Here is a 26157-nt window from a genome sequence, read left to right as displayed (position 1 = left end):
AAGTCTAATATAACTTTCGTATTTGATCAAATAATACCAAGAAAACTCTAAAATTTAAAAAAAGGTAAAAGTGCTGCGATCGGAGTTAAAAGGAAGTGGTCAAGAATATGAAATGCAAGTGGCATGCAATGCAACATCAAAACCATTATACATACATATATTATTACAAATACATATGCAAAATGAACGAATTTTTATGATCATGAATTCAATTTGTTTTTTTATTTTGTCTCGAATAGCATTATAACCGATTTTGAGTCCAGAACTACATTTTTATTATTTTATGATTACAGGAAAAATATGCAAGTTTTTGTTTTGTTTTTATATATTTTTGACGAACACGTTCATGATAAAGTGCAAGAATGATGACGATGTGTCAATGGTCGATGAGATCGATGATCTTAAGCATCCAGTCGTTTCGACCTTACCTTTCCTGGAACCGATCGATTCGGTTGGAAAACCTTTGGCTGTACAGGCACAGTGACTTCTTGCGGTGCATAATTGTTGTTGACATAGCCCTCTTCCTGTATGACTTTATAGGTCTCGCTTTTCGATGGGTCGAATTGAAGAGTCTTCTTATAACTATTTTGTTGTTGATATTCAACGAATTTTATTTCATTGTTTTTATTTTTTGGAATTTATTGTAATTTGTCAATAACGGTACGATGTTGTGGTGAATTATGAATTCAATATGCATATTTATTTGTTGTTATTTAAGATTATTTTTACAAAATCGATGTTCACAAATTGTCAGCCCAAGTGGAGGCCGTGGACGGTACAATGGCATGATGGCGTACGTTCGGTTGATCGCATTATTACGATGATTTCAAAATGGTTACAATTATTTTTTTATTATAAATTCAGTGGTTCAATGTTTTTTTTTTATTTTAAGTTGTCATTTATAATGGTTAAAATGATTATTTATTGTTGGGTATTTTAAGTGCAGTTCCAATCAATCCGAAAGCAACACGAGTACGTTTTTAAGAAAATTGTTACGCAATTTTTGATATGTACGATGATTTTAAATTGTTTTTTGTTATTACAGTTGCAGAATTTTATTTTTTATTTTTTTTTTTTTGTATGTGTGTGAGAGAGAGAGAGAAAGAAAAAATAGGATGTGCACAATACGTTAGAATTAATTATCATTATAATTTGGCAAACAGATTAATATTTATTTGTTTCTTTTAATATTTTTTTGTTTAATTGTGCTGTTAGCTAATGAATGCTTGTATAAATGTGTATGTCTGTTAGTATATGCAAATGTGCTCATATTTATTTTAGATTGTATGTCAGGGTGGTTCAAATAAGTAAGCAATGCTGATTTTAAAAAATATTAATACTCTTTCAAACACTCTACACTTTTTGGACCACCCTACTGTTATATTTTAATAGTGGCGCTAAATGTATGTATCTGCGATATTTAATTTTTATATAAACATATGTAGATGTGGACTAGTATGAGAGGGAATTAATTTTTTATGTATGTATATTCAAGTACACAAGGCCCAGGGACCACTATTGGAACTGATGTGTATGCGATGTATGAGCACTATAATTGTCCTTAAAAATCATATTAACGATTTTTAGTGACCTTTAATACAACGGTGAAGGATATAAGGTGTATCTTCATAGGTACCTATTTTCGACACGCCTTAACCGTCTCCAATTGAAAAGGGAATATATTATATCCCTGGTAAATGTATTACCATATGAAAGGGTGAGGCTCAAAAAATCGTTAATTTCATTTTTCCCAGGCCACTTTAATGAGCAGCTTATATTAAAGAGAGGACAAATTTATTGATGAGATATAAGTAATTTAACACTAGTTTGCTTTAAAATTCAGCGATATATCTACACAATGCTAATTGTTATTATGGCTCAAGCTTTTCTTTTCGTTATACAAAGCATATTTCCATTGGAAAAGCACACTTTAATTAATACCAGGAGAGAGGGGTGAGGTAATTACTGGCGGGATTCTAGGTGTTTTGAAGTTAAATAGAGTAATTAAGTAACGCTCAAGGAAGCGAGTAGTAGGGAAAAATAAAACTGTACTCAAAGTTAGTTACGGCTTTTTGACAGATATGTCAAAAACTATGACTAACTCTATGCACCTAATTAGAACTGAATATTAAACAAATTATATTAAAAAAAACCAAAACATAGACGAAATAATATTCAAAAATATATTAAAGTAAAATAATTATGTAACACAGACCAATTAAAAAAGAAAAAATATATAAAATATTCAGTTCTATATAATTACATCATCTTTAAGTCAACTTCAATTAACCGTACTCAGAGTCTAAAGCTCCTCTCTCTCTAAATAATTAATTAGCTAAAAAAAATTAATGTCATTTTGATGTTTCTTACAATTTATATCATTTAGTTCCTTTAAAAAGTTCGAACTTAGACCTTTTCCTGATTTTGTTATTATGTTTGTATGGAGTTAGAGGTTTCATTTTATTTAAATTTATAAAATTTATTTATTTATTTCCTTGTTCTTATTTCCATGTTTTTAAAGATTTGTGTGTTTGTAAATTATTTTTGTTGGGTTTTTTCTTGACGTTGTTGTCGCTCTTGCTGCTCTTTCTGTTCTCTGAGTTTTTGCTGCTCCAAAATTTTTCGTTTATGTTCCAGGAAAGATAGATCGATGAAAATTCTAATATTAATTGTGCAGCTTTGTCCTTTTTCAAAAAATTTGTATACGTCTTTTCTTGTAATCAAAATAAGCCCTACTTATCAAAAAAGTGATTTAAGACCAATATATTTGATATCTACTAGCTAAATACTTACTACATATGTATGTTGATAGTAAAATAAACAACGATTTGTTTAATATTATTTGGACGTAAATTATTGTTCATTTTTAATATATTATTGTTTTTGTTGTTGTAAATGTTTTTTGTCAAATTAAAGATTTTATTAATTAAATTAATTGTGTTGGTTATTTGATAATTTCATAACTTAAGTTTTTCGCAACCTAAAAAAAAATATTTTCGAACGCAAAAGAACGTCACATTTACAAGTAGGATAGATGGGATTGATATGGATGGATATGGACGGATACGGATAAATGGAGTTTTGGAAACCACTGAGGTTTAGAGTATATATATCATTTGGCACTAACCACGCATCACGTGAGATAGTTCACCCATTTCGAATCTCATACATTAGATGTGTCCTAGTAATATCCATGTTTTTTTCTTTTTACATGTATATACATACATGTACATTTAGGATTAAACTAAAACGCTCACCGACAGTTATACATAGTAGTAGTGTGAGGAGAAATGGTGGAGACACCATATATATATACATAAATGTAAAAAAACACAGCTAATATATCAAACGAAACAAGCCTACGGGTAAAGATATTCATATGTTGCTTGATGAAAAGTGAAACATGGGCCCGTATCGTGTTAAACGATCACGTATCGAAAAGCAATTTCACTCCAACGATAAGTCAGAAACTGTCAAAAGATTCGTAGAAATGATAATAAGTTATGGATCTAATGAGAACTGGTAGCCACCATTTCACATATTGACCTAATCCGATTGCCTGTTTCAGGGCTATTGTGATTTAAACTTTTATTTCGATCACGCATCGTTGTAATGTGGAGTATAAGTCGGACGGGGGGCTATGGAACTCAACGGGTTTCTTACTTTTATGAAAACCCGCATCACCCTTAGGGAACTTTTAAAGATCGATTAATTTAAATTCAACCAAAATGAAAAGCCAATTGATGGGTCAGCATCTAAAAAGCTATCAGAAAATCGGCTCACAAAAACACTCAACTTGGTTATAAGTTTAAATTCCTCTATATTGGAAATTTCAAAAATAATGTTGCATTTCACATTTTGTTTTAAAAGCGCCATGTCTCAGAATTTTTCTCAAAAAGTCTCCATCACAACTGAAATTTTATTTATAATAAAAAAGTTACACCTTCAAGAAAGTTGATCGTATACAATTAATGAAGAAACCAGATTTGACAAACAACAATAATTCAAAAAGACATAAGCAGTCAATTGAAGTTGAACCGACTAACTTATTAATTTGTATTTACAGAAAGAGGATGTTAGGATACTTTTCTAAATAAGGCATCATAAATCAGCTTGAAAATAATGCAAAGACTAAAAATTACTGAAGAAATAAGAAAATAAACTAAATAGAGCATATGTACAAGGATGAATTGAAATATTAAAGCGATGTAATGTTTTTTGATTGGCCTTTATGTAGTTTCGTTTCAAGGTACATAGGTTGGTTTTTGAATTAACCAATGAATTACTAATTATGATTTTATGATAATGCTATATTTCATGGCTCTGTGAATTTTGTGATCTATCGATTGAATTGTTTGGTCGTTCGATTGATTTAACTATCTGAGTGTTTTACGATTTACTTTTACCGGTCAAGTTTTGTCGGCATAGGACGATGCAAAGGACTACTCCTTATGTGCGTACTTTTGAGACTGGCGCTACAACAATAACAATAGTTAAAAATACATTTGTAATTCACGAAATTAATATCTATTTTTCAAAAGTTCATACATACACACACACATAGTAAAGATATAGGGAAGAAAGCATAACAAAAAAGTGAAGGCATTAACAAATTTTACTAAAATAGTTTATAAAATATTTATGCAGTAAATGTCAGTAAATCTATTTTTTAATATACAACAATGATTAGCTGGGAACACACACGCATAAATATAACATACCTACATAGAGAAAGGAAAATAGATTCTAATTCCAAAAACCTATTGCTAAAAACATGTCCATGGTTCTTTCAGTTGGTTGGCGTGTAAATTAATTTAAAAAAGCATCTCAGTAAGCATGTGAATCAGCACAGTTATGTTAATTGAAACAAATGTGAACACTGTCTCAGAAATATTTACATTTATAGTCATGGGTCATCGCCGCTTTCACTTATTGCTCAATTTAATTGCCACTTTGTAGTCAAAACAGACGGCAAACGCATTTACCGTTTTCATTACCTAGTTTATGGTCAAATTTGACCTAGTGAAAACCAAGCATATGTGAGTATGCCAATGACACATTACGAATATAATAAATAATTTCCAAACACGTAATAGTACTTAATTAATTTATCATTTGGCAAACGCTAAAGCATTAGCTGAGCAGTCCCACGATAGTGTTAAACCCAGATAAACATACCCAGATAATGAATTTTCTTGAAGTTACATATTTATATCTACAAAAGTTAATATTAATGTAAATTCACTTAAAATCTGCAAAATACCAAAAATCGCGCAAAATGAAATTCGGTTATTTTTCTGAATATGTAAGTAGTCTATCCAGTTTTCATAGCATCCAAATAAATTGTGTTAAATGTTTATAACATTGTCTTAATATAAAATATCCCCAAAACACATTTATGCTGCCTTACAGAATAAATGTAATGGTGAATTCCATTTTTAGAAGGTAATAATATATTAAATTTTTATCAGATTTATAAAAAATGCACACCAAAGTCAGTCGAAAATCTGCTTAGCAAAATATGAGTTAGAGATTTTTTATATTAATATGACAACTTGCTATTATAACGTAATATTTATTTTAGTTTTTTTTTTGTTTGTTTAATAAGCCAATGTGTCACAATAGGCGTTTTATATATTTAATAAAGCTATTTTATTTTCAAAAATGTATATGAATCTAATATCCATTGTGGTATGTAAAATAGTAAGTAGAGAGTAAAAAATAATTGAAACTTACGGAACTGTTTGTCTGATGGTGTTTTCAATGTTGCTGTCAGAGTACAGGCCGATGGGGGAGTTGAATTGTTTGTGGAAGACCTAGAAAATAAATTGAAGAAATTAGGTAATGAACAATTTTTATAAACATTTTTTTTATATGAATCTTAGAAATGAAAGAAAGCTTCGATTCTGCTGTGGATTCCGATTTCGGTTGCTACAGATTTCCAACGGATCAGTAGAAACGTTTACTGATTTACTGAAAAAACATATGGTGCTTACGCAACTATGAGTTTGCTTTTTCAGTATATATTTTGATGTACAGAAAATTTTTGTTTTATAAAATATTTCACCAAAAGGCTATTCACAGTCGAAATTAAGTTGATACTTAAAGCTAGTGATGGTTTTCAAGGGAAGAAAAAGATTTATTTATTTTATTTTTTTTTTATTTCTTTGTTATTTTTATTTATTTATTTATTTATATAGTGAAGAATGGCTCTATCGTTAAGACATAGTCTTTTATAGTACATCAACTTATAGGTAAATACAAGAATTATAACCCATGATTTTTTTATTTCTTTTTTATTACCCATGAAACCATTTATGAAAAACGAATTTGATAAGAAATGTATTACTTTTAATAAAGATTTTTTAAAATTTTCAATATAATGTGATTTTATCAGGCGTGTTCCACAAATCTTTTTTGGTTGATATTTCCTGGATTTCCGTTTTTAATCGATCGGAAAATCGTACCCTTTTTTGTCTTCGAAAATGGGCAGATCCGACTTTCTACCTGTTCTGGAAATCGGAATCGTTTAAACATTCCTTTTTGATATCGGAAACTTAAAGTTAAGCCTAAACCTTCGATGCAAAGGTTTAAAAAAAAAATTTACGAAATGATCTTATTAAGACAGGGTAAAAAGTTAAAAATAATGATAATTACAAAATTGAATGATTATAATAAATAAAAAAATTATTTAACAAACTTATTAGTTAAAATAAAAAATGGAACGATTTTCAGAACGCCAAAAACGAAATCACACAAGCTTTTTATTTTACGTACCTTGCCAGTATCGGCATCCGTACCAACAACCTTGTGCAACATGGTATCGGCGACGCGTTGCTTCATCACACTGTCATGGAAATCATGGCCGGGGTGAGCGCGCACAGCCGGATTTGGATGATATCTCAAGTATGATTCTGTGGTTGGTGCATCCTTCTTGACCTTAGCACCTGGAAGCACCAATGGAGTTGTTCGGTATGGCTAGATTAAAAAAGATATGATTGTTATTATTGAAAAATGATCTAATTTTGTTTTGCATTAAAATAATTCAGGCGTAATCATAGCCAAAGTTAAGTAGGTACTTAAAATTAACAGCAGCTTTTTGGTATAATTTGTTACGGTTTATCTGTAGCTAACTATGAGTACCTAGTTAGTTTCGGTTATGAGTACGCCCAATTATATTATCTTAAAATTAAATAGTTAAAAACTTATATGTTGAGGGTGTTTGCACCATCTAAGTTTAATGCTGACCGTCATTTCATACACAAAAATAATGTGTTATCTGCCATATACACTGCCGATAATAATACTAAAATACTAAAACTGAATTTATGTTATACTTTAGATTTCAACTCAAATAAATATTAAAATCTTAGCTTATGCTTGACAACAAACTTGGGCATATCAAGCGGCTTGTCATACGACGTCAAATTCGTTTACCGTCCGTTTTGACTACAAAGTGACAATTAAATTGGCTACTAAGTGAAAACGGCAATTGCCGAACCTTTTGACTTTTAAACTTCATTTGCTTATATGATCGCCTTCTTTTTCGTTTGTCAACTGATGTGACGTCAATCTATAATGTCACATTGCGTGAAACAACGGGATATATTAAAACGGGCTGTGAAATAAATGAACACAAAATTTTAGCATGGCATTAGACCAACAATTTCGTTATAGACTTCGAATCAGTAATTTAATATAGTGGAAACGTCTTTGGCACCAACTGACCACCTGGTCAGCTTGAGGCAGTTATTTATGTCAGTCATTTAGGTCTAATGGAAACCAAGAACAACTCACATCCCGTGGGACTCTGTAGGTTATAACCGACAACATTCGTATCCCAAAAGCCATTTGGGAAATTCTCATATTCGTTTGCTATAGATGCAAAAATTGTTGCTTTTACTTTATAGTATTCCTTCGGAAATGACAAGAACAGTGCTAAAAAACTTTGGCGGCCGGCCAAATATTTTTTCATTGCTGTTGTATATACCAATAATTTGAAACATCAATACGACAACAACGTAATAAATGGCATTTTTAGTACAAATAAACGTCTGTGGCGTTTACCACTTTATTGTAGAAAATATCTAATAAATCGAAGTATTGTATATGGGAGCAATTTATATAACACATACAAAGAAATAAAACGAAGGAAATATTTTTATATATTTATGCAAATTCATACACATTATTTTGCATATACCTATGTATACATGAGTGGGAAACAAATGCTTCTAGTACATTTTCGTATATTTTATACATATATCTATATAGATGTGTATATACATAAATATACTTTTCTCAAAATTGATTTCAATTTCATTTTTAAATTCGTCCTCTAAGGTATGTTTTCTCTCTAAACGAAAAAATGTTTGCGCTCTCATAAAACGGCTCCCCGCCCATTCGTTGCTTTCATACATATTAATAGTAGCTTACGTAATGTTGGCAATACAATGTAGTTGTTGGCATTAAATGTTTCAGTATGAATACAGTAATGACGAGAGTCAATTTCAAATACAATAGAACCTTAACATAAAAAGACCAGGAAATATACGGAAAATAGTGGTAAAATGTAAATTTAGTGACTGTACATAATGGCGCATAGTCATAGTCAAAATAAAATAGGTTTTAAATTTAGTTCCTGTGTTTTTTTTGACACACTTTTCTATAACCCATCTGTCAAAAAAGTTGCAACTGAATCCTATTTAATTTTTACTATGAGCTTCTATAATTTGATGTTTCTAATTATGATACACCCTGTGAAAATTCAGTGGCAACCTTCTCAGCTAAGAACAGCTGAGAAATCAAGTGTCAGTGGTTTTCGCGCCATAACATCTTTGTAACTTTATTTTTCTTAATTGTTGAGAGAAAAGTCTGAAATTTGTATGTTTTAACAGTTTTATATTATTTAATAAATTCATTATGACCTCGGTACGTCGCTCAACTCGCCTTAGCAGTATTGGTAAACCGACAAATTCGCCAGTAAGTACACATCAAACACCTTCACGGCGCTCAGAGTTTTGGCGTCGACGGCAATCAAAACCTTGTGTTACAAGCAATGACGAAAGCGGTGAGGAAGAAGCTGAAATATGCCGAAAACCTCCAACGTGTGCAGAAATAGATAAAGAAAATTCAAAAACTCTTAACGTGATGCACAAAACCAAAGGTAAACAACAAGGTAAAACTAATCGAGCTGCAGAAAATAGTGAGGATATTCAGGAACCGAAGACTCCACGGCGCGGCAAACCAAGCGCGAGCAAGAAACACTCGTTGAATACAAAACGTAAAGCAGCGACGCAGAGCAAAGGCAATTGTTCAAGTGACGAAGACAGCGAATTTCAAAATGACCCACTTAATGTATCACCACCAAAACAGGGCCGGTGGAAAAATAAAACTGAACTCATAAGTCCATCCAGATTAATTGATAGACTTAGTATAGACGACTGCAAAGATTTAGAAACGGATGACTATGAAGAAGACGCCGGTACCGACAAAGAAAAAGAAATCCATAAGCAGCAGGCAACACCTACACGGAACAAGTATCAGAATGCACGGCGTGTGCTAAATAGCGCAGAAACACAATTCTTGCCAGGACGTGAGCAGGAATTACAGGAGCTAAGGAATTTCTTCCAAAAGCATATAGAACAAAAGCGTTCCGGTAGTCTTTATGTATCAGGACAACCAGGTACTGGTAAAACAGCTTGCCTCTCTTTACTTTTAAGATCACCTGAGTTATCGAAATGTTTGCAATGTGTTTATATTAATTGTACGTCCATTGCCAGCATAAATGGCGTGTACAAGAAAATATGTACTGAACTGAAACTTCATCCATCTGGACGCACCGAACGTGATTATCTCGCATCTGTGCAGCAACATTTGCGTTCATCTCGACGTATGTTACTTATAGTGTTGGATGAAATCGATCAACTTTGTAGCTCTAAACAATCAGTTCTATATACAATTTTCGAATGGCCATCACTACCAAATGCGCAACTGCTTTTGGTGGGTATTGCTAATAGTCTTGATCTGACAGAGCGTACATTAATGCGTTTGAATGCACGATGCGAACTGAAGCCCCAACACATGCACTTTGCACCCTATACAAAGCAACAAATCGTGGAAATATTCCGTTCAAGACTGGAAGAGGCCGGTGTTCTAGAGGTTTTCCCACCAGTCACGCTTCAACTATTAGCAGCTAAAGTGAGTGCTGTAAGTGGTGATGTACGCCGTGCACTGGATATTGGCAGACGAGTAGTGGAAATTGCAGAACAACAAATGAAAACGGGACGACGTGAGATTGACTTGAAAAACTTAGCTTTAGGAGAAAATGCAGTTGACAATACGGAAGAAGGTAAAACACGTTTTGTTATTTGATAGAGCTCATAATTACTTTAGTTGATTGCAGTTATTTTAAAACCCGTGCAAGTGACGCAAGTTGCAGCGGTCCTTAATAAAGTGTACGGCGTATCTCAAAATTTACAAGAAGATATAGAGGACTCATTTCCATTGCAACAGAAGATTGTGTTATGCACTTTAATGCTTATGATACGTAAAGAACGTAATAAAGATATAACTATTGGACGATTACATGAAGTGTATCGGCGAGTTTGTGTTAAGCGAAATATTCATGTACTGGATCAAGCTGAGTTTGCAGGATTAGTAGGTTTGGTAGAAACCCGTGGGATATTGCGTATTATGCGGAAAAAAGAGCCACGTTTAAGCAAAGTATTGCTACAATGGGATGAAGAAGAAGTAAATGGTGCACTGAAAGATAAACAATTAATTTCATCTATATTAGACGACACCACCTGTCTTGGGAAATGATAATATGACATTAATTTTTAACTATTTATGTATGTTATACTATGAAATCAAAAAACTAAAATTCATGTAAATTTAATATTTTTACAATTTCAAATAAATTATTAATAAAGTTACTAAGTTATTATTGAAAAGATAATTAAAGTCGCAATTGTTTATATAATAATACATTTGCTTGTGCATACTTGTGTTGGGATTATAAGAATTTGCATAGTTTTTATTTAAAACCATATTAAATTTTTTTTAAATTCATGATTTGTTGCAAACGTTCGGACGCTTTTATATTTTACGGTTGAAACACGCTTCCCAAGGCCGTCGGTTCGATGTACCGGAGCGACTCGGTATTTTTCCCGACCAAGGACTGCCATTTCAGTGTAACCCCATTTAATTTGTTACGTCCCTGCCACAAATTGTTATCTTCCCTTTTCTTCAAATTGTTATCTTTTCTTGCTCCGGGAAGGTATCGAGTCCGTCTCCTGACCCCGGTCCTGAGAAATGGTTTTGCTGCATCTGCCGGAAAATAATCTTTTTAGGACGGTCATACTTGTTGTTGTTGTTGTAGCGATTAGTTACTCCCCGAAGGCTTTGGGGAGTGTTATCGATGTGATGGTCCTTTGTCGGATACAGATTCGATACGCCCCGGTAACACAACACCATTAAGGTGCTGGCCCGACCATCTCGGGAACGATTTATATGGCCACATTAAACCTTCAGGCCATCCCTCCCTCCCCACCCCCAAGTTCCATGAGGAGCTTGGGGTCGCCAGAGCCTCGTCTGTTAGTGAAACGGGATTCGCCGCTCGAAGGTGAGGTTGACAATTGGGTTAGAGAAGCTATATATTGCGCTACACAACCCCTTGAATCCTGGACGGTCATACTCTTGTCAGTGTGTCTAATGTAAGGGATGGTTGCATCGGACAGGTTGTTCTGGGCTAGATCCCAAAACCAGACGTCCACGTAACTTCTATACATCTTTTGTGGCTCCTTGCTGTTCACGCCTTAGGACGTCCCGTAGTCTGCGCCTTAGCCAGAATATATATATGTTTGCCACATCCGCCCAATGCAGATCCTGCCATGGACGGTGCCAGTTTTCTAGATGTTCTGGTCTACGCGACGGCAACCCCGACGGGTTTTGTTGTTGTTGTAGCAATGTTTCGCCCCACCTAATAGCTGCGACCGATCACAAATTGTCATCAGTATCCTCTAATGGGAGGCCAAGGAAACTTGCGATTTCGACAGGGATGGACCACAATGAAAGGGGTGTTAGAGGCGTTGGTTCCACATTACAATTAAAGAGATGGTTGGTATCATGTGGGGACATATTGCAAGCGGGGCATACATTTTCTATGTCGGGGTTGATTCTGGATATGTAAGAGTTTAACCTGTTACAGTATCCAGAACAAGTTGAGCCAGACTGACTCGCGTTTATCTGGGGAGTATGCGTTCCTCTTCCGCAAGTTTCGGGTACTGTTCCCCGAGTACTGGATTCACCGGGCAATTTCCGGCATAAAGTTCCGACGCCTGTTTCTGGAGTTCACCAAGGACCTGCTTGTGTTTTTTTGCTTCATACGGCTGAGTTCTCAGGTGCCTTATTTCCTCAAAATGCTTACGGAGATGACTTCTTAAGTCCCTAGGCGGTGCTGGCTCATCAATCAGATGTCTGTTGGGATGCCCAGGTTTCTGGGTATTCAACAGGAACTGTTTGGTTAGCATCTCATTTCTCTTCCTGATGGGGAGTATTCTCGCCTCATTGTGTAGATGGTGTTCTGGGGACATTAGAAGACAGCCCGTGGCGGTTCTGAGCGCAGTATTTTGGCAGGCCTGTAGCTTCTTCCAGTGGGTAGTTTTTAGGCTTGGCGACCATATAGGGGACGCGTAGCACGCAAACGGCTGGCCAATTGCTTTGTATGTGGTAATGAGCGTTTCTTTGTCTTTTCCCCAAGTACTGCCAGCAAGGGATTTGAGGATTTTATTACGGTTCTGGACAGTTGCGGCTGCGTGCTCACCAAACTGTAGATCCCGACCAAATGTCACACCCAAGATTTTGGGGTGTGGGACAGTCGGTAGTGTAGTGCCATCGACGTGGATGTTCAAAATGGTCGACATTTGGGACGTCCAAGTTGTAAATAGGGTCGCGGATGATTTAGTCGGTGATAATGCCAGGTTTCGCGAGGCGAAAAAACTGGAGAGATCAAGGAGGTAGCCGCTTATTCTGTTGCAAAGCTCATCGATCTTTGGGCCCGGGCCTGTGGCCATTATTGTGCAGTCATCGGCGTAAGAAACGATAGTAACTTCTTCTGGTGGCGAAGGTAGTTTTGATATGTAAAAATTAAACAAAAGTGGGGATATGATACCACCCTGAGGCACCCCTTGTTTAATTCTTCTTGGCTTTGATATTTCGTTTCTGAATTGCACCGATGCCTGCCGAACACCCAGATAATTTGCGGTCCACCTTTTAAGACATGGGGGAAAGGTAGACCCTTCCTAGTCTTGCAGCAACGTGTCATGGTTGACCGTATCAAAAGCTTTTGATAAGTCTAGCGCTACGAGTACTGTTCTATGGTGGGGCTTCTGATTCAAACCACAATTTATCTGGGTGCTGATGGCATTTAGCGCGGTGGTGGTGCTATGGAGTTTTCTAAAGCCATGCTGATGACAGGCTAGCTGCAAATTTGCTTTGTAGTGGGGGAGCAAAATGGCTCAAGCGTCTTGGCTACTGGCGATAGGAGAGATATCGGGCGATATGACTCTCCTATGTTAGCTGGTTTCCCAGGATTTAGTAGCGGGACCACCTTGGCCATTTTCCATTTTTCGGGTATGACAAAGGTGGAAAGAGACAGGTTGAAGACATGTGCTAAATATTTGAAACCCTCTTTCCCTAGGCTTTTAAGCATCGGCATGGCTATGCCGTCTGGGCCCACTGCTTTGGATGGTATAGCATGACCGATGGCATCCTCAACTTCTTTGGCAGTGATGGTAATTGGTGACGCGATGAACTTATGTTTACGTGAGTGTCTGTTGGCCCTCCGTCTATTTTTGTCGACTGTAGAATGCATTATGAAAGCGCTCGCGCATTTTTTCGCATCCGACAGCACTTTGTCGCCAAAGGCGATGGAAACTTTGTCATTGTGCCTAGACGGATTCGATAGGGACCTTACAGTGGACCAAAATTTATCTACACCGGCAGAGAGGTTACAACCGCTTAGGTGCTCCTCCCATTTCGCCCGCTAGTGTTTATCCACAAGCAATCTGATGCGTTGGTTTATATCCCTTATTTGGGGGTCGCCGGGATCGAGCTGTCTTATAAGGTCACGTTCTCTCGCTAAACTTGCGGCCTCTGCCGGGAAGTGGGGCCGAATTTCGGGAATTCTACCGGCGGGAATGAAACGAGCCGAGGTGGAGGTCAGCAAAGCGGTTGTCTGTAAAGGATTTGTATTCGTACCACTTTCCTTTTTTAAAGTTAATGAAAGTGCGTTTTTCTGCTACGATAAAGTCGGCGGGACGCTCTAGCGAAATAGGTATAGGTGGTCGGATGCCAATGTTACCATCGGCTGCCAGTTGACGCAGTTTACGAGTTCGGCGCTCACGATTGAAATATCTGGCAAACTGTGACAGCTTCCTACCATTCGTGTGGGGGCGTCTCCGTTTATAGTGCCGAACTTCGTTTCTTCTATTTGATCCGCTAACATCTCACCCCTACTGTCCACCCGCAAGTTTGAATGCCATAGATCGTGATAGGCATCGAAATCGATTGAGTCCGTAGTGTTACAAACTTCTGGTAACACTACGGACACAATCAGTCTATGTGAGGTCCTCATGGACCGGCCAGTTCAACCTAACCTAACCTACGGTCGACAAAGATAGACGGAGGGCCAACAGACACGCACATAAACATAAATTCAGCGCGTCACCAATTACCATCACCGCCAAAGAGGTTGAGGATGCCATCGGTCATGCCAAACCATCCAAAGCAGGTGGCCCAGACGGCATAGCCATGCCGATGCTTAAAAGCCTAGGAAAAGAGGGTTGCAAATATTTAGCACATGTCTTCAACCTGTCTCTTTCCACCTTTGTCATACCCGAAAAATGGAAAATGGCCAAGGTGGTCCCGCTACTAAAGCCTGGGAAACGAGCTAACATAGGAGAGTCATATCGCCCGATATCTCTCTTATCGCCAGTAGCCAAGACGCTTGAAGCCATTTTGCTCCCCTACTTCAAGGCAAATTTGCAGCTGGCTTGCCATCAGCATGGCTTCAGAAAACTCCATAGCACCACCACCACGCTAAATGCCATCAGCACCCAGATAAATCGCGGTTTAAATCAAAACCCTCACCATAGAACAGTACTCGTTGCGTTAGACCTATCAAAAGCTTTCGATACGGTCAACCATGTCACGTTTCTGCAAGACCTGGAAGGATCTACCCTTCCCCATATCTTAAAAGGTGTACCGCAAATTATCTGGGTGTTCGGCAGGCATCGGTGCAATTTAGAAATGAAACATCAAAACCAAGAAGAATTAAACAGGGGGTGCCACAGGGTGGTGTCCTATCCCCACTTTTGTTTAATTTCTTCATATCTAAGCTACCTTCGCCACCAAAAGGAGTTACTATCGTTTCCTACGCCGATGACTGCACAATAATGGCCACAGGCCCAGGCCCAAAGATCGATGAGCTTTGCAACAGAATAAACGGCTACCTCCCTGATCTCTCCAGTTTTTTCGCCTCGCGAAACCTGGCATTATCACCGACTAAATCCTCCGCGACCTTATTACAACATGGACGTCCCAAATGTCGACCATTTTCAACATCCACGTCGATGGCACTATGCTACCGACTGTCCTACACCCCAAAATCTTGGGTGTGACGTTTGATCAGGATCTACATTTTGGTGAGCACGCAGCCGCAATTGTACCGAAAATCCAGAGCCGTAATAAAATCCTCAAATCCCTTGCTGGCAGTACTTGGGGAAAAGACAAAGAAACGCTCATTACCACATACAAAGGAATTGGCCAGCCGATTGCATGCTACGCGTCCCCTATATGGTTGACAAGCCTAAAAATTACCAACTGGAATAAGCTAGAGGCCTGCCAAAATACTGCTCTCCGAACCGCCACCGGCTGTCTTCTTATGTTCCCAGAACACCATCTACATAATGAGGCGAGAATACTCCCCATCAGGGAAAGAAATGAGATGCTAACCAAACAGTGTTGAATACCCAGAAACATGGGCATCCCAACAGATATCTGATTGATGAGCCAACACCGCCTAGGGACTTAAGGAGTCATCTCCGTAAGCATTTTGAGGAAATACGGCACCTGAAAACTCAGCCGTATGGAGCAAAAAAACACAAGCAGGTCCTTGGTGAACTCCACAAACAGGCGTCGAACCTTTATGCCAGGAATTGCCCCGTGAATCCAGTAATTAAAAAACAGTACCAAAAACTTGCGGAAGAGGAACGCGTACTCCCTAGGGAAACGCGAGTCACTCTGGCTCAGCTTCGTTCTGGATACTGTAACAGGTTAAACTCTTACATATCCAGAATCAACCCCGACATACAAAATGTATACCCCGCTTGCAATGTGTCACCACATGACACAACCATCTCTTTAATTGTAATGTGGAACCAACGCCTCTAATGCCCCTTTCATTATGGTCCACCCCTGTTGAAACAGCAAGTTTCCTTGGACTCCCGTTAGAGGATATTGATGAAAATTTGTGATCGGTCGCAGCTATTAGGTGGGGCGAAGCATTGCTACAACAACAACAATGTTTGAAACAATTAGTCTAATCAGTTTTACTTGTACAATTTTAAAGTTCGTGACATTTTAAGGTGTCTATAGTCCCAAATTTTCCTTTTTTTGTTTTTTTTTTCACCATTTTTATTGTATTAGTCAAAGTAAAAAAAATTTCAAAGAAAACACTTGGAAAAAATAAGAAATATTTTCGAGATACACATCGTTAGCTTAATTCACAAAGGGCCTAACCAACAAATTTAAAATTTTACAACAGAATCGAAAAACATTTTATTTTCACATTCACTTCAAACAAGGCTATTGTTATTGGTTTTAACACTTTAAATTTTTAATGTCGGTGTATTTTAATATACATATCATCCAAATCTTCAAAATACGCAGTTTCGAGAAATTCGCTAGTTAGAGCCTTTGTTAATTATGCTAACAATATATAACACTTCTTGGGTAAAAATTTAATTTTTTACTCCAAGTGTGACTTTCTTTGAACATGTATGACCAAATTTCAAGTTAATTTGCTTTGAATTTTGTGGCGACCGCCGTGCTGTGGTGGTAGCGTGCTCCGTCTCCCATACCGGGGCTCTTAGGTTCAACTCCCGGGGAAAGATATCAAAAATTTTGAAACAAGTTTTTCAACTAGAAAATAAATTATAATCGGAGTCGCCCCTCGGAAGTGATTTGGCAAACACTCCGAGTGTGTTTCTGCCATGAAAAGCTTCTAAGGGAAAATTTATCTGCCGTTTCGAGTCGGCATAAATCATGTAGGTCCCTTGGTCCAATAATTCGCAACTCCTTTTTAACTGAATGAAAATTTTTTAAAAATTGCGTTTAATTGAAAATACTTTAGGAGAATCCAACACTCTGCTTTCTGTTGCAATAAGAGATATTGACAACGTATATGAGGAAAATTTTGTTTAGAGCACAGAACCTGCAATATTTTAGTATTTGAAAAACTTGTTCCCCCCAAATTGGCACTTGGTTACCGGCAAAGAAGTAATAGGGCTTTAATAAAATGTGTATGCGTGGCACCGCCTACTTATTGAATGAACATTTTTGGGCTTTCAAGAATGCATTTAGAGTCATGGTATTAAAAGTTAGTAATCGTCCTTACGGGTCCGCTTTACCATACAGCAACACAAAATTTTCAAAATCAAATTAAAAACACACCGCTTAAGAATAAACCCCCTGATCTTAACTTCTATCCCCCAGCGGGTTAGGGGGTTGGAATATACCCGCGGTAGGTATGCCTGTCGTAAGAGGCGACTAAAATATCGGATTCAAGGGGTTTGTGTAGCGCAGCCCTTTCAGGTTGTAGCTTCTCCAAACCCAATTATCAACCTCACCTATCCGTGGCGAATCCTGTTTCATTAAGAGCCGATTCTCTGGTGACTCCGAACTCCTCATGGATCTAGCGGGTGGTAGGGCGGTATGGCCTAGAAGGTCGCAAGTGGTCATAATAAATCGTTCCCGAGATGGTCGGGCTTGGTACCGGAACGTACCGGATCTGCATCCGGCAAAGGACCATCAACTGTATAATACTCCCCAAGGCCTTCGGGGAGTGTCCTTATCGCTACAACAACAACAACACCTTAAGCATAACACTCATTAAAAGTGGAAAAATCGATCATGTCATACAGACCGACTATGGGTTTCGAATAAAAACAAAACCGTTCAAGCCGTTTAAAAAAAAATGGAGAAATGGTGAAGTGTACACACATTCACATATGAATGTACTATAAAATGAATCACGATGTCTGGAGTAAACAAAAGATGAAAATCTGTCGCCCGGGCGAGAACGCTTACCTTTTGAGGAGTTCAAAAAATATTAATAAATTTTCGGCAAAAAGAAAATTATCCAATAAAAATACATATGTACATATGTATAGACTTGGTGAATTAGAGCTAACTAGGTAGAGCTCTTGATAATTGACAAATCAATTACCACTAACGATTAGTTGTTTGCATTCGATTAATGACAGATTCTACTATTACAAAACCTTTTTTAAGTAATCTTCAGATCACATATTTTGTACTCTTTTTTCTGAATTTATAAATTTTAAAACTTTGTTTTTTAATGAAAAAAAAAAATTATACTTGAAACCGTCAGTATACGAATAATGACAGTTAAGCTATGTTTAATTTCGATTTCAGTTAATCCAAAAGTTGTCAGAGTGCACTGAATTTTGGTGAAAATCACTGAATGTTTCACTAAAAAAATTTTATGATGGTGGAAAAATATTTCACAAACACTAATACGTGAAGAAAGTTATTTCCACTAAACATTTTTTTTTTTTCATAGTCTTCACTTAATTTTAGTGGCAGCATGAATTAGTGGAATAACTTCTTTTTGTGTTAGTGGAATTAGAAATTTAGAACACCCTGCCTAACTATGAACAACATACACATACGACGATTTTATTTTTACATCATGATTACATGTTTTGATTAAAAACGATCCTTCGAAACAAGAAATTCGCTTGATTTGAGATTTGATTTTTATGCATTTTTTATTTGATCTCGAACCCCCAATCAAATCACAAAAAAATTATTTTTTAACTGGTATTATTTTCAAATCAAAAATAAATTTGTTTTTTAGGTTGGTGATTCCGGAATTTGAAAACCCCATTGTGTGGTTTTCCTTTTAGACTCATCTACATATATGTGTGTATTTTAAATACATATTTGGCATATACTATGTATGTATGTTTGTATATGCCTACATTGATAAAGATATTTATTTAGTTCTATATATCCGCCAGACAGCTAACCAGTTGTTGATACTTCGATAGCTTTCTAAAAATAATTTAGAATACATATTTCAAAGGCGAATTTTCGATGTACTAATTTTTCAATACTTTGGCAAAACCGTTGAAATTTTCGTATCTTTATTTTATTGTCGGTGGGTATACTATAACAAATACACAAGCAAGTGTGTGTATTGTTGCCATTGCGGTAAAAGGAGCTAACTGAATTCAAAACAATTTTATAATGGAACGAAATCACAACCGCGTCTCATCAAAAGTTGAAAGTATGTTGAAATTTATCAACGCCTTTGTGGAATATCACCCGATCTCGGCGGCCAGTTTGTAAACGCACCTTCTAAAAACTCTTTTTTGAAGAAACCCCTATCTCAGAATTTTGTTCATAAACGCCCATGAGACGTTCCCGCAACGGTAATCGAGATAGCGCGACAATCCCCTCAGCAGTCCATATACAGAAATATTCTCCTCTTTCGTCGGTAGCAAAAAGTAAATCTTGTGAAAAGTCGAGTTAATAGTTTTTCCTGCAGAGGCGACGATAATTGAATGTATTTTATGAGGGAAATTTAGAAGATTATTCTAGAGCATACTAATGCAAACATACATACACATATACATATGTATGTAAGTATGTGGTGGGCATCAGTTTTATTGAAATGCGCAAAATGTTTTGAAATAAACAAAAACAAATACAATTCAGAAAACAGTGGACATTAGACATATATGTATATGTATTTATGAAGAAAAATTATTAAAATATATATATGTATATATGTACATATGTATGTATGTGTACGTGTCATTGTTTAATTCAATAGCGTATCTAGGATTTTGCAAGGAGGGGGAATAACAATTTCTTAGGGAAAATAAAATAGAAAAAATGTGCAAAAATTTATTCGATTTTTTTCAGTTTTCTATAAAAATTGATATTTTTTTGGTTTAATAGATAGGTAAAAATTTTAAACCAATCATTCCATCATTATTATTATTATTAGGCCTCGATGCGTTGCGAACTGAATCTATATCTTTTGTGCTTGACATTTGACCCTATTTCTGTATTTGGTGGATTTTAATGTATTTAAGTACCTCTTCAGGCTTTTTACTATACATCACGATGGGATTAATGGCCGGGTTTTCAGTGCGAGTTTAAAGTCCAGTTAAAGTTGACGAGTGTTTAACCTTGCCACTTTGTTCGATAACATAAAATTTTGCTGCTCATCTCAGCTTAAGCGCCCAAAGTGGCAGCGTTAAACTCTAGTAAATTTTAACTGGAATTTAGACTTGCATTGAAAAACCAAGCAAAGGAGTTCCGTCACCTAGATGGAAGTCTCTGCCTTGCCAGAGCGAAGCATTGGCAGATAATGTGAAGCGGCGTTTCATCTTTAAACTCACAAAACCGACCGATTTGTGCATTAGATAGATTTAACTTACTTAGGTGATATCGTATACTACAGTGTCCTGTATGGTACCCAGTGTGTCCTCTCTGCTTCGATTAATGCGTTTGGCTTGAACTCTCATTGCTGAGAGTTTAACAATTTGGCTTGGTTTTTCCAAGGGCACTCAGTCCAGTGTTGTCCATAGAATGCTGCTAAAGCACCCTGCTTGGCTAGGTAGTCCGCCTGTTCATTACCTTCATGTCCTTGATATCCGGGAGCGCATGCTAACAAACCGTTTAGGACTCTAATGCATTCATCAACCAGGTTAGAAGTAAATGTGTTAGCCTGAAAGGCACGTAAGGCTCTCTGACCTAAAGACGAAACTTTTTGAGGACTAGCCTCTTCGTAGACACACTCTACCGCAAACTTCTATTACATGGATTTCTGCCTGAAAAATAGTGGGATAGCATCCACTGGTATCGATTTCTTGAAGTTCAGCACATTGATGCCAGTTTCCGTTTTTCCGAACAGTATTGAAAATACCATTTAATATTTTTCAGAATTTTTTACTTTTTTTAAACTGCAGAAACTTTCCACGAAACCTCTTCTTATCCTGGTTAAACCTCCGGTTCAATTCATAGTACACGCTTTGAATCACTTTCCTCCAAAACTGTTATTTGTCTTTTATTACACAACTGAAAAATGTTTATTGTACGCACAAATTGTTATGGAAGTCATTTACGTTAGTTAATTTTGATATGCACGTACACGTTCACATATATGTACATATGAACATACATATGTATGAGTCCCTTAAAATTTACTGATATTTTTATATTATATAAACACACACGCACATACATACATATACATTTTAAAAGTGAGTTACTTTCGTTGATTACATATAACTGTTTCTTACTTGATATTGAATGCATTCATTGAGGTCCGGTTGGGCCCTATAATAGTGTGGGGATCCGTTTTTGAATTGAACGTATTCCATTTTTCTCTGTGGTTTTTGTGTGTTTTGTATATGTGGAATTCAAAATTTTATTAGACAACGCCCTTTTTGAAAAAAAAAACCAAAACAAGTAAAAAATATTAAGCAGATATCCTTTTGACTATTGCATAATAAATTAACACTATTTAAATTCAAAGTCACTTTATTAATAACAAAAACTTTTTTTTTTAATTTTAATTGGTCTATGCAATATAGAAAATTAGAAGCCAAGAAGTATTTAAATTCAAAAAAAAAAAAATAGACCAACTTTTTCGTTGAAACTCTAAAATTGTTTGTTAATTCGTACTCGTTGTTTGGAGATCGTTTGGAATTTTTTTCACTACTTCCACGGATTTGATCTGTTTTTTTCAATATTCCGTAAGCAACTGAATTTAAATTTTTCACAAATTACCGATTTTTCCACATCTGCCTAAATATTCAAAAATTTAGCCCCCGAATCTGCATGAACTATATACAATCACTTTTATTAATGTATGTGCTGTATATATATATATATATATATATATATATGTGCATGTATTGGTGTATGTGCGTGGATACGTATGTACATATGTTAACAATAACAAAAATAATACCAGTAAAACATTCAGAAATATTTGATTTTTAATATTGGCATGCACAAGAATGATTTTTGTAAGGAGAAGAGCGCAAATGGCCTTTGTGGCCCGAATAGAATTGTGCACAATCACAAAAACCTTGTCTCGTACTTTCCATTGGCTAATGTAGACGGCCATTTAAATGGCATGTACATGTGCACATTAGGGCGGGTTACGATTTTGTAGGGAAAACATTTTCTTAATATTTAAGAATTTATGAGCTTAACCCGGCATATAATAATTGTTTGTTTTAGGAGAAACTGAAGAGCAAGAAACATTTACTGGCGTATTTCGAGCCGCGAATCATACGGTAAGACTGCAGTTGCCTTAACCACTAGGCTATCCTGCTTGTATTTGTGTTCTTGCTTATTCAGTTTATCTAATTTTTACAGTAACAACACAATAGAGACATTCTGTCTCTATATTAATTTGTGTGTTTTGTAGATTTGCTTTTGTAAAGTTCTTTTTTCTTTGCGAAAAGAAGCTTTTTGGCAAACTCGGGCTCAGTTTTACATATTTATGTTTGTTTGTTTAATGGTGTGTTCAATTTATATAATAATAATAATCATGAATTCTTAAATATTAAGTATAAATTGAACACACCATTAAATAAACAAATGAAAAAAATATATATAATATATAAAAAAAATAACGAAAAAAAAACAAAACAAAAAAATTTATAAAACAAAAAACCAAGAAATGTTTGTACTGAATTTTCTGGACAAATAAGATACATTTAAAATATAACGAAGCTATGGAAAAAGTAATTTAATCTGCCATGACTCACTCAAAAACTTAAGGTCAAAAGGGGGCGCTGCGTTGTTTTGGCGCCGGCGTCACTATGAAATAACTCACACAGAAAGTTTCCATGCCACAAAGAACGCAAAAGAAAAAGTCACAATTTGATTTTTTTATCCTGATGAAAAATGAGGCAAATTTTTTTTAAGTGGAATGCAGGGTTTTGCTTCAAATAACTTTGAATGGCGATGGAATTTCAATGATTTTTTAATTTCAAGGAGTACTTGACACTCCCAGCCAAACGTAAGTTTTTAATTTTTTTGCGCTACTTTGGCGTTGCCGTTGAGTTTCCTGCGGTCTACGAATATAGCAGCGTGTTCAAAGTCAGCTGTCAAATGCAAGGGAAGCGCCGAAACGATGCAAATGTCGAATGTGTTTGGGCCTTTATATTATCGTTCTTGAAGACTGGCGAAGAAAATTTTGTGGAAACATTTTACCAATCCTCACATGCTAATCTTCAAAGAAGGAGAACATATTTGCAACCATTTTTTGATACGCTCTAATGTTTCTACACACTAATCTATGAATGTACCAGCAGGAAAATATCATTTATTGTACAAATTTGTCGTGACAGAGCCAAGTGCAAATTTTGCAAGAGAGCCAGTATTTTGTTTATTTTTCTATTTCTAAAAAATATTTTTCATATTAACATTTTACATTTGGCGAAAATAAGCGAAAAGCAATAAACTTGGACTTGTGTATAACGGCATATTTAGCATCGCCCACGCGATTTCGGCCCATGGCTGAGCTGTGCGATATGGAGCAGTGGCCAATGACATGGCAGTGAGCACAAAAATGCATTCAATATTAAGGAGAAGGGGGGACGTCGAAAAAATAGATTGTGATTGGTAGTATTGAAGAATTTTTAGGTTTTAATACAAACAAAATAATCTTATTCTAAAACCTTACCTAAAATTAGATAAAAGACGCTGAACTATCGAAGGTGCGAAGTAATTTTAACGAATAAAATATGTTCAAAGATTACGAAAATTTTTCTTTGTAGCAGCAATTTATCCATAAAAAATGTTTTTCGTCCGAAATAAGGCGTAACAGCAGTATATAAAATAATGGCAACCGCTAATTATTGTGGCTTAATTGCCTTATACATAAGAAGATACATAACAGAAGGCCAGTGTAACTATTTTCCTGGAATATGCGTTTTATTTTTAAGAAGGCTTTCTTTTGCGATTTGCGGCATTGTTCTTTAAATTGTACTAAGTTTGCGATATTTTCTCCATACAAAATTTTTTCATAAATTTTAAGTCTACTCTTAGCTTAACTGGATGTAGGCTGGTTCAGCAAACCATTAATATTCGAAATAAAATTATAATAAGATAATGAAACAAAACATTTAAGATATAAGAAACTACATCAGCCACCCTTTCTGCTACACAACTACAATCTCAATATAAGAAAGTATGTTTGAAAGTGGGCTAGGGAAGAGAAACATATGTATATATGTGACGATCGGCGAGAAAAAAAGACCCTCAACTCGACTCATTACAAATGAAAGTGCATTCAAGAAATTGATAAAAAAAACGTGGATCGATTTTTATTACTTTTTGAGTTATGAGCAGCCAAAGCCGACAATAATTGTGACGTAAATGGGCAGAATGCGAAATCTAGCGCACACGATCAACTATAACCCTCGCCATGTGAAATCAACGGCATTCGAGCTATGGGCTCTTTTTCGCGGAGCGTCATAAAAATATCAATATATCACAATTAAATATCGGAAAAAATTAAAGAAGTTTTGGGAGGGAAATGATTGCGCTTTCAAACGGCACATGTAGAATTTCAATAAAAATTGGCTTTTTCGGCAGAATTACGCATTGAATTAGCCGAAAAACATGATATGCTTACTTAAAGGTACGAAGTTAGCATATCTCGGAAACAAGAAACAAAATAAAAAATCTGATTCAGTATTCAGATTTAGCATACCGAAGACCTATCGAAAAGGAAAAGCTCATTTCTAGGTCTAGACTTTTTTCAAATTTTACATATGCATATGTTTCCGTTTTCTAAATATGACTTGCAGAAACCAAATTATCTTTTTAACTCAAAGTTAGCTTCTCAATTAAGTGTAAATGTTTTGATTTATTTTAAAACTTCTCCCCGTGGCAGGAAGCTTACGCAAAGGTCTGTTTATCGAACCCAAAAGAAGTGCAGAACAGGTCAGGGCAGAGCAGAGTAAGGCACATGTCAAAAGCAAATAGATCACGCTGGTGTAACGTAGAGCAAACGCATAAAACACTTTTCAGGAAAAAATTTCAGAACAATCGAATGGTGGTTAATTGCATTGTTAGATTTGACTTTAATTAATTGTTTATTTTTAAAATTTTATATTTGATTTATTTTTCATATGAACTATTTAAGTATTGACATCTGGCGATTTGTTTTTTGTTCTAACAAAAAAGCTGATGTAGAAATTTGTGATCTAGATTGCTCTAGTCCAGTTTTGAGCAGACTTATGAAACAAAAATTTCAGCAACTCAGAGCAAGAAAGTTTGTCATTACACAATTATGTGAAATATTTCAATTTGGCGCAAGCTAGAGCAGGGGGCCGATTCCGGTTGAGCGTTATAGTGAAGTGAAAAAAAATTTATCACTTTGGTTATCACTTAATGTTTTAATTTTTTCACTTCACTGAGTTCGAAAATGCGATTCTTATAACTGCTGTGAAAACTGTTAGCTGAATAACTTTTGAATTTACGATGTGTGAAGTTTTCTGTGCTGAATGATAAATTATGACAGATTTCTTTTGTTCCTGTTTTCTTTTTGTTTGATGTTGTTTGTTTGACAATTTTTTTAAATTCAAACGTTAACACAAAATTTGTATCGGCGTTAACGTTGTTTTCACTTCACTTCAATTCGAAGTTCTAACGCAAAAACGAGAACAATAATCGTGGTGAATTGGTGTTAATACTTTTCACTTTACGATAACGCACAACCGGAATCGACCCCCAGCTCAATAAACAGAATCATAAGGTGTTTACAAAAGTAATAGTAGAGAAATTCTATTTCCACAAAAATTTTACTAT

General features: G+C 35.7%; 2 protein-coding genes across 3 annotated transcripts in view; one reads left to right on the top strand and one right to left on the bottom strand.

Moving 5' to 3' along the window:
* Positions 1-26157, bottom strand: part of Zasp66 (PDZ_signaling and DUF4749 domain-containing protein Zasp66) — a 75928-nt gene that overhangs the window by 2806 nt on the left and 46965 nt on the right. Inside the window, 4 exon segments of the mRNA XM_067790730.1 lie at positions 429-582; positions 4407-4475; positions 5737-5816; positions 6778-6978. Coding sequence (XP_067646831.1) covers positions 429-582; positions 4407-4475; positions 5737-5816; positions 6778-6978 — 504 coding nt within the window.
* On the top strand, positions 8474-10971 carry Cdc6 (Cell division cycle 6). Of its 2 annotated transcripts, XM_067790728.1 has the most exons (3): positions 8474-8572; positions 8958-10351; positions 10406-10971. In XM_067790728.1, exons 2-3 carry the CDS (start codon positions 9151-9153, stop codon positions 10822-10824), a joined length of 1620 nt encoding a protein of 539 aa, XP_067646829.1. In that variant the 5' UTR covers positions 8474-8572; positions 8958-9150; the 3' UTR covers positions 10825-10971. The 2 variants fall into 2 exon arrangements, with proteins under 2 accessions (XP_067646829.1, XP_067646828.1); XM_067790727.1 differs by lacking the exon at positions 8474-8572 and having other exon boundaries at positions 8804-10351.

This window comes from Eurosta solidaginis, chromosome 5 (genome assembly GCF_040869045.1).
Source record: "Eurosta solidaginis isolate ZX-2024a chromosome 5, ASM4086904v1, whole genome shotgun sequence".
Taxonomy (NCBI): Eukaryota; Metazoa; Arthropoda; class Insecta; order Diptera; family Tephritidae; genus Eurosta; species Eurosta solidaginis.
The sequence above is the reverse complement of the archived record's forward strand: the minus strand, read 5'-3'. Positions and strand labels throughout refer to the sequence as shown.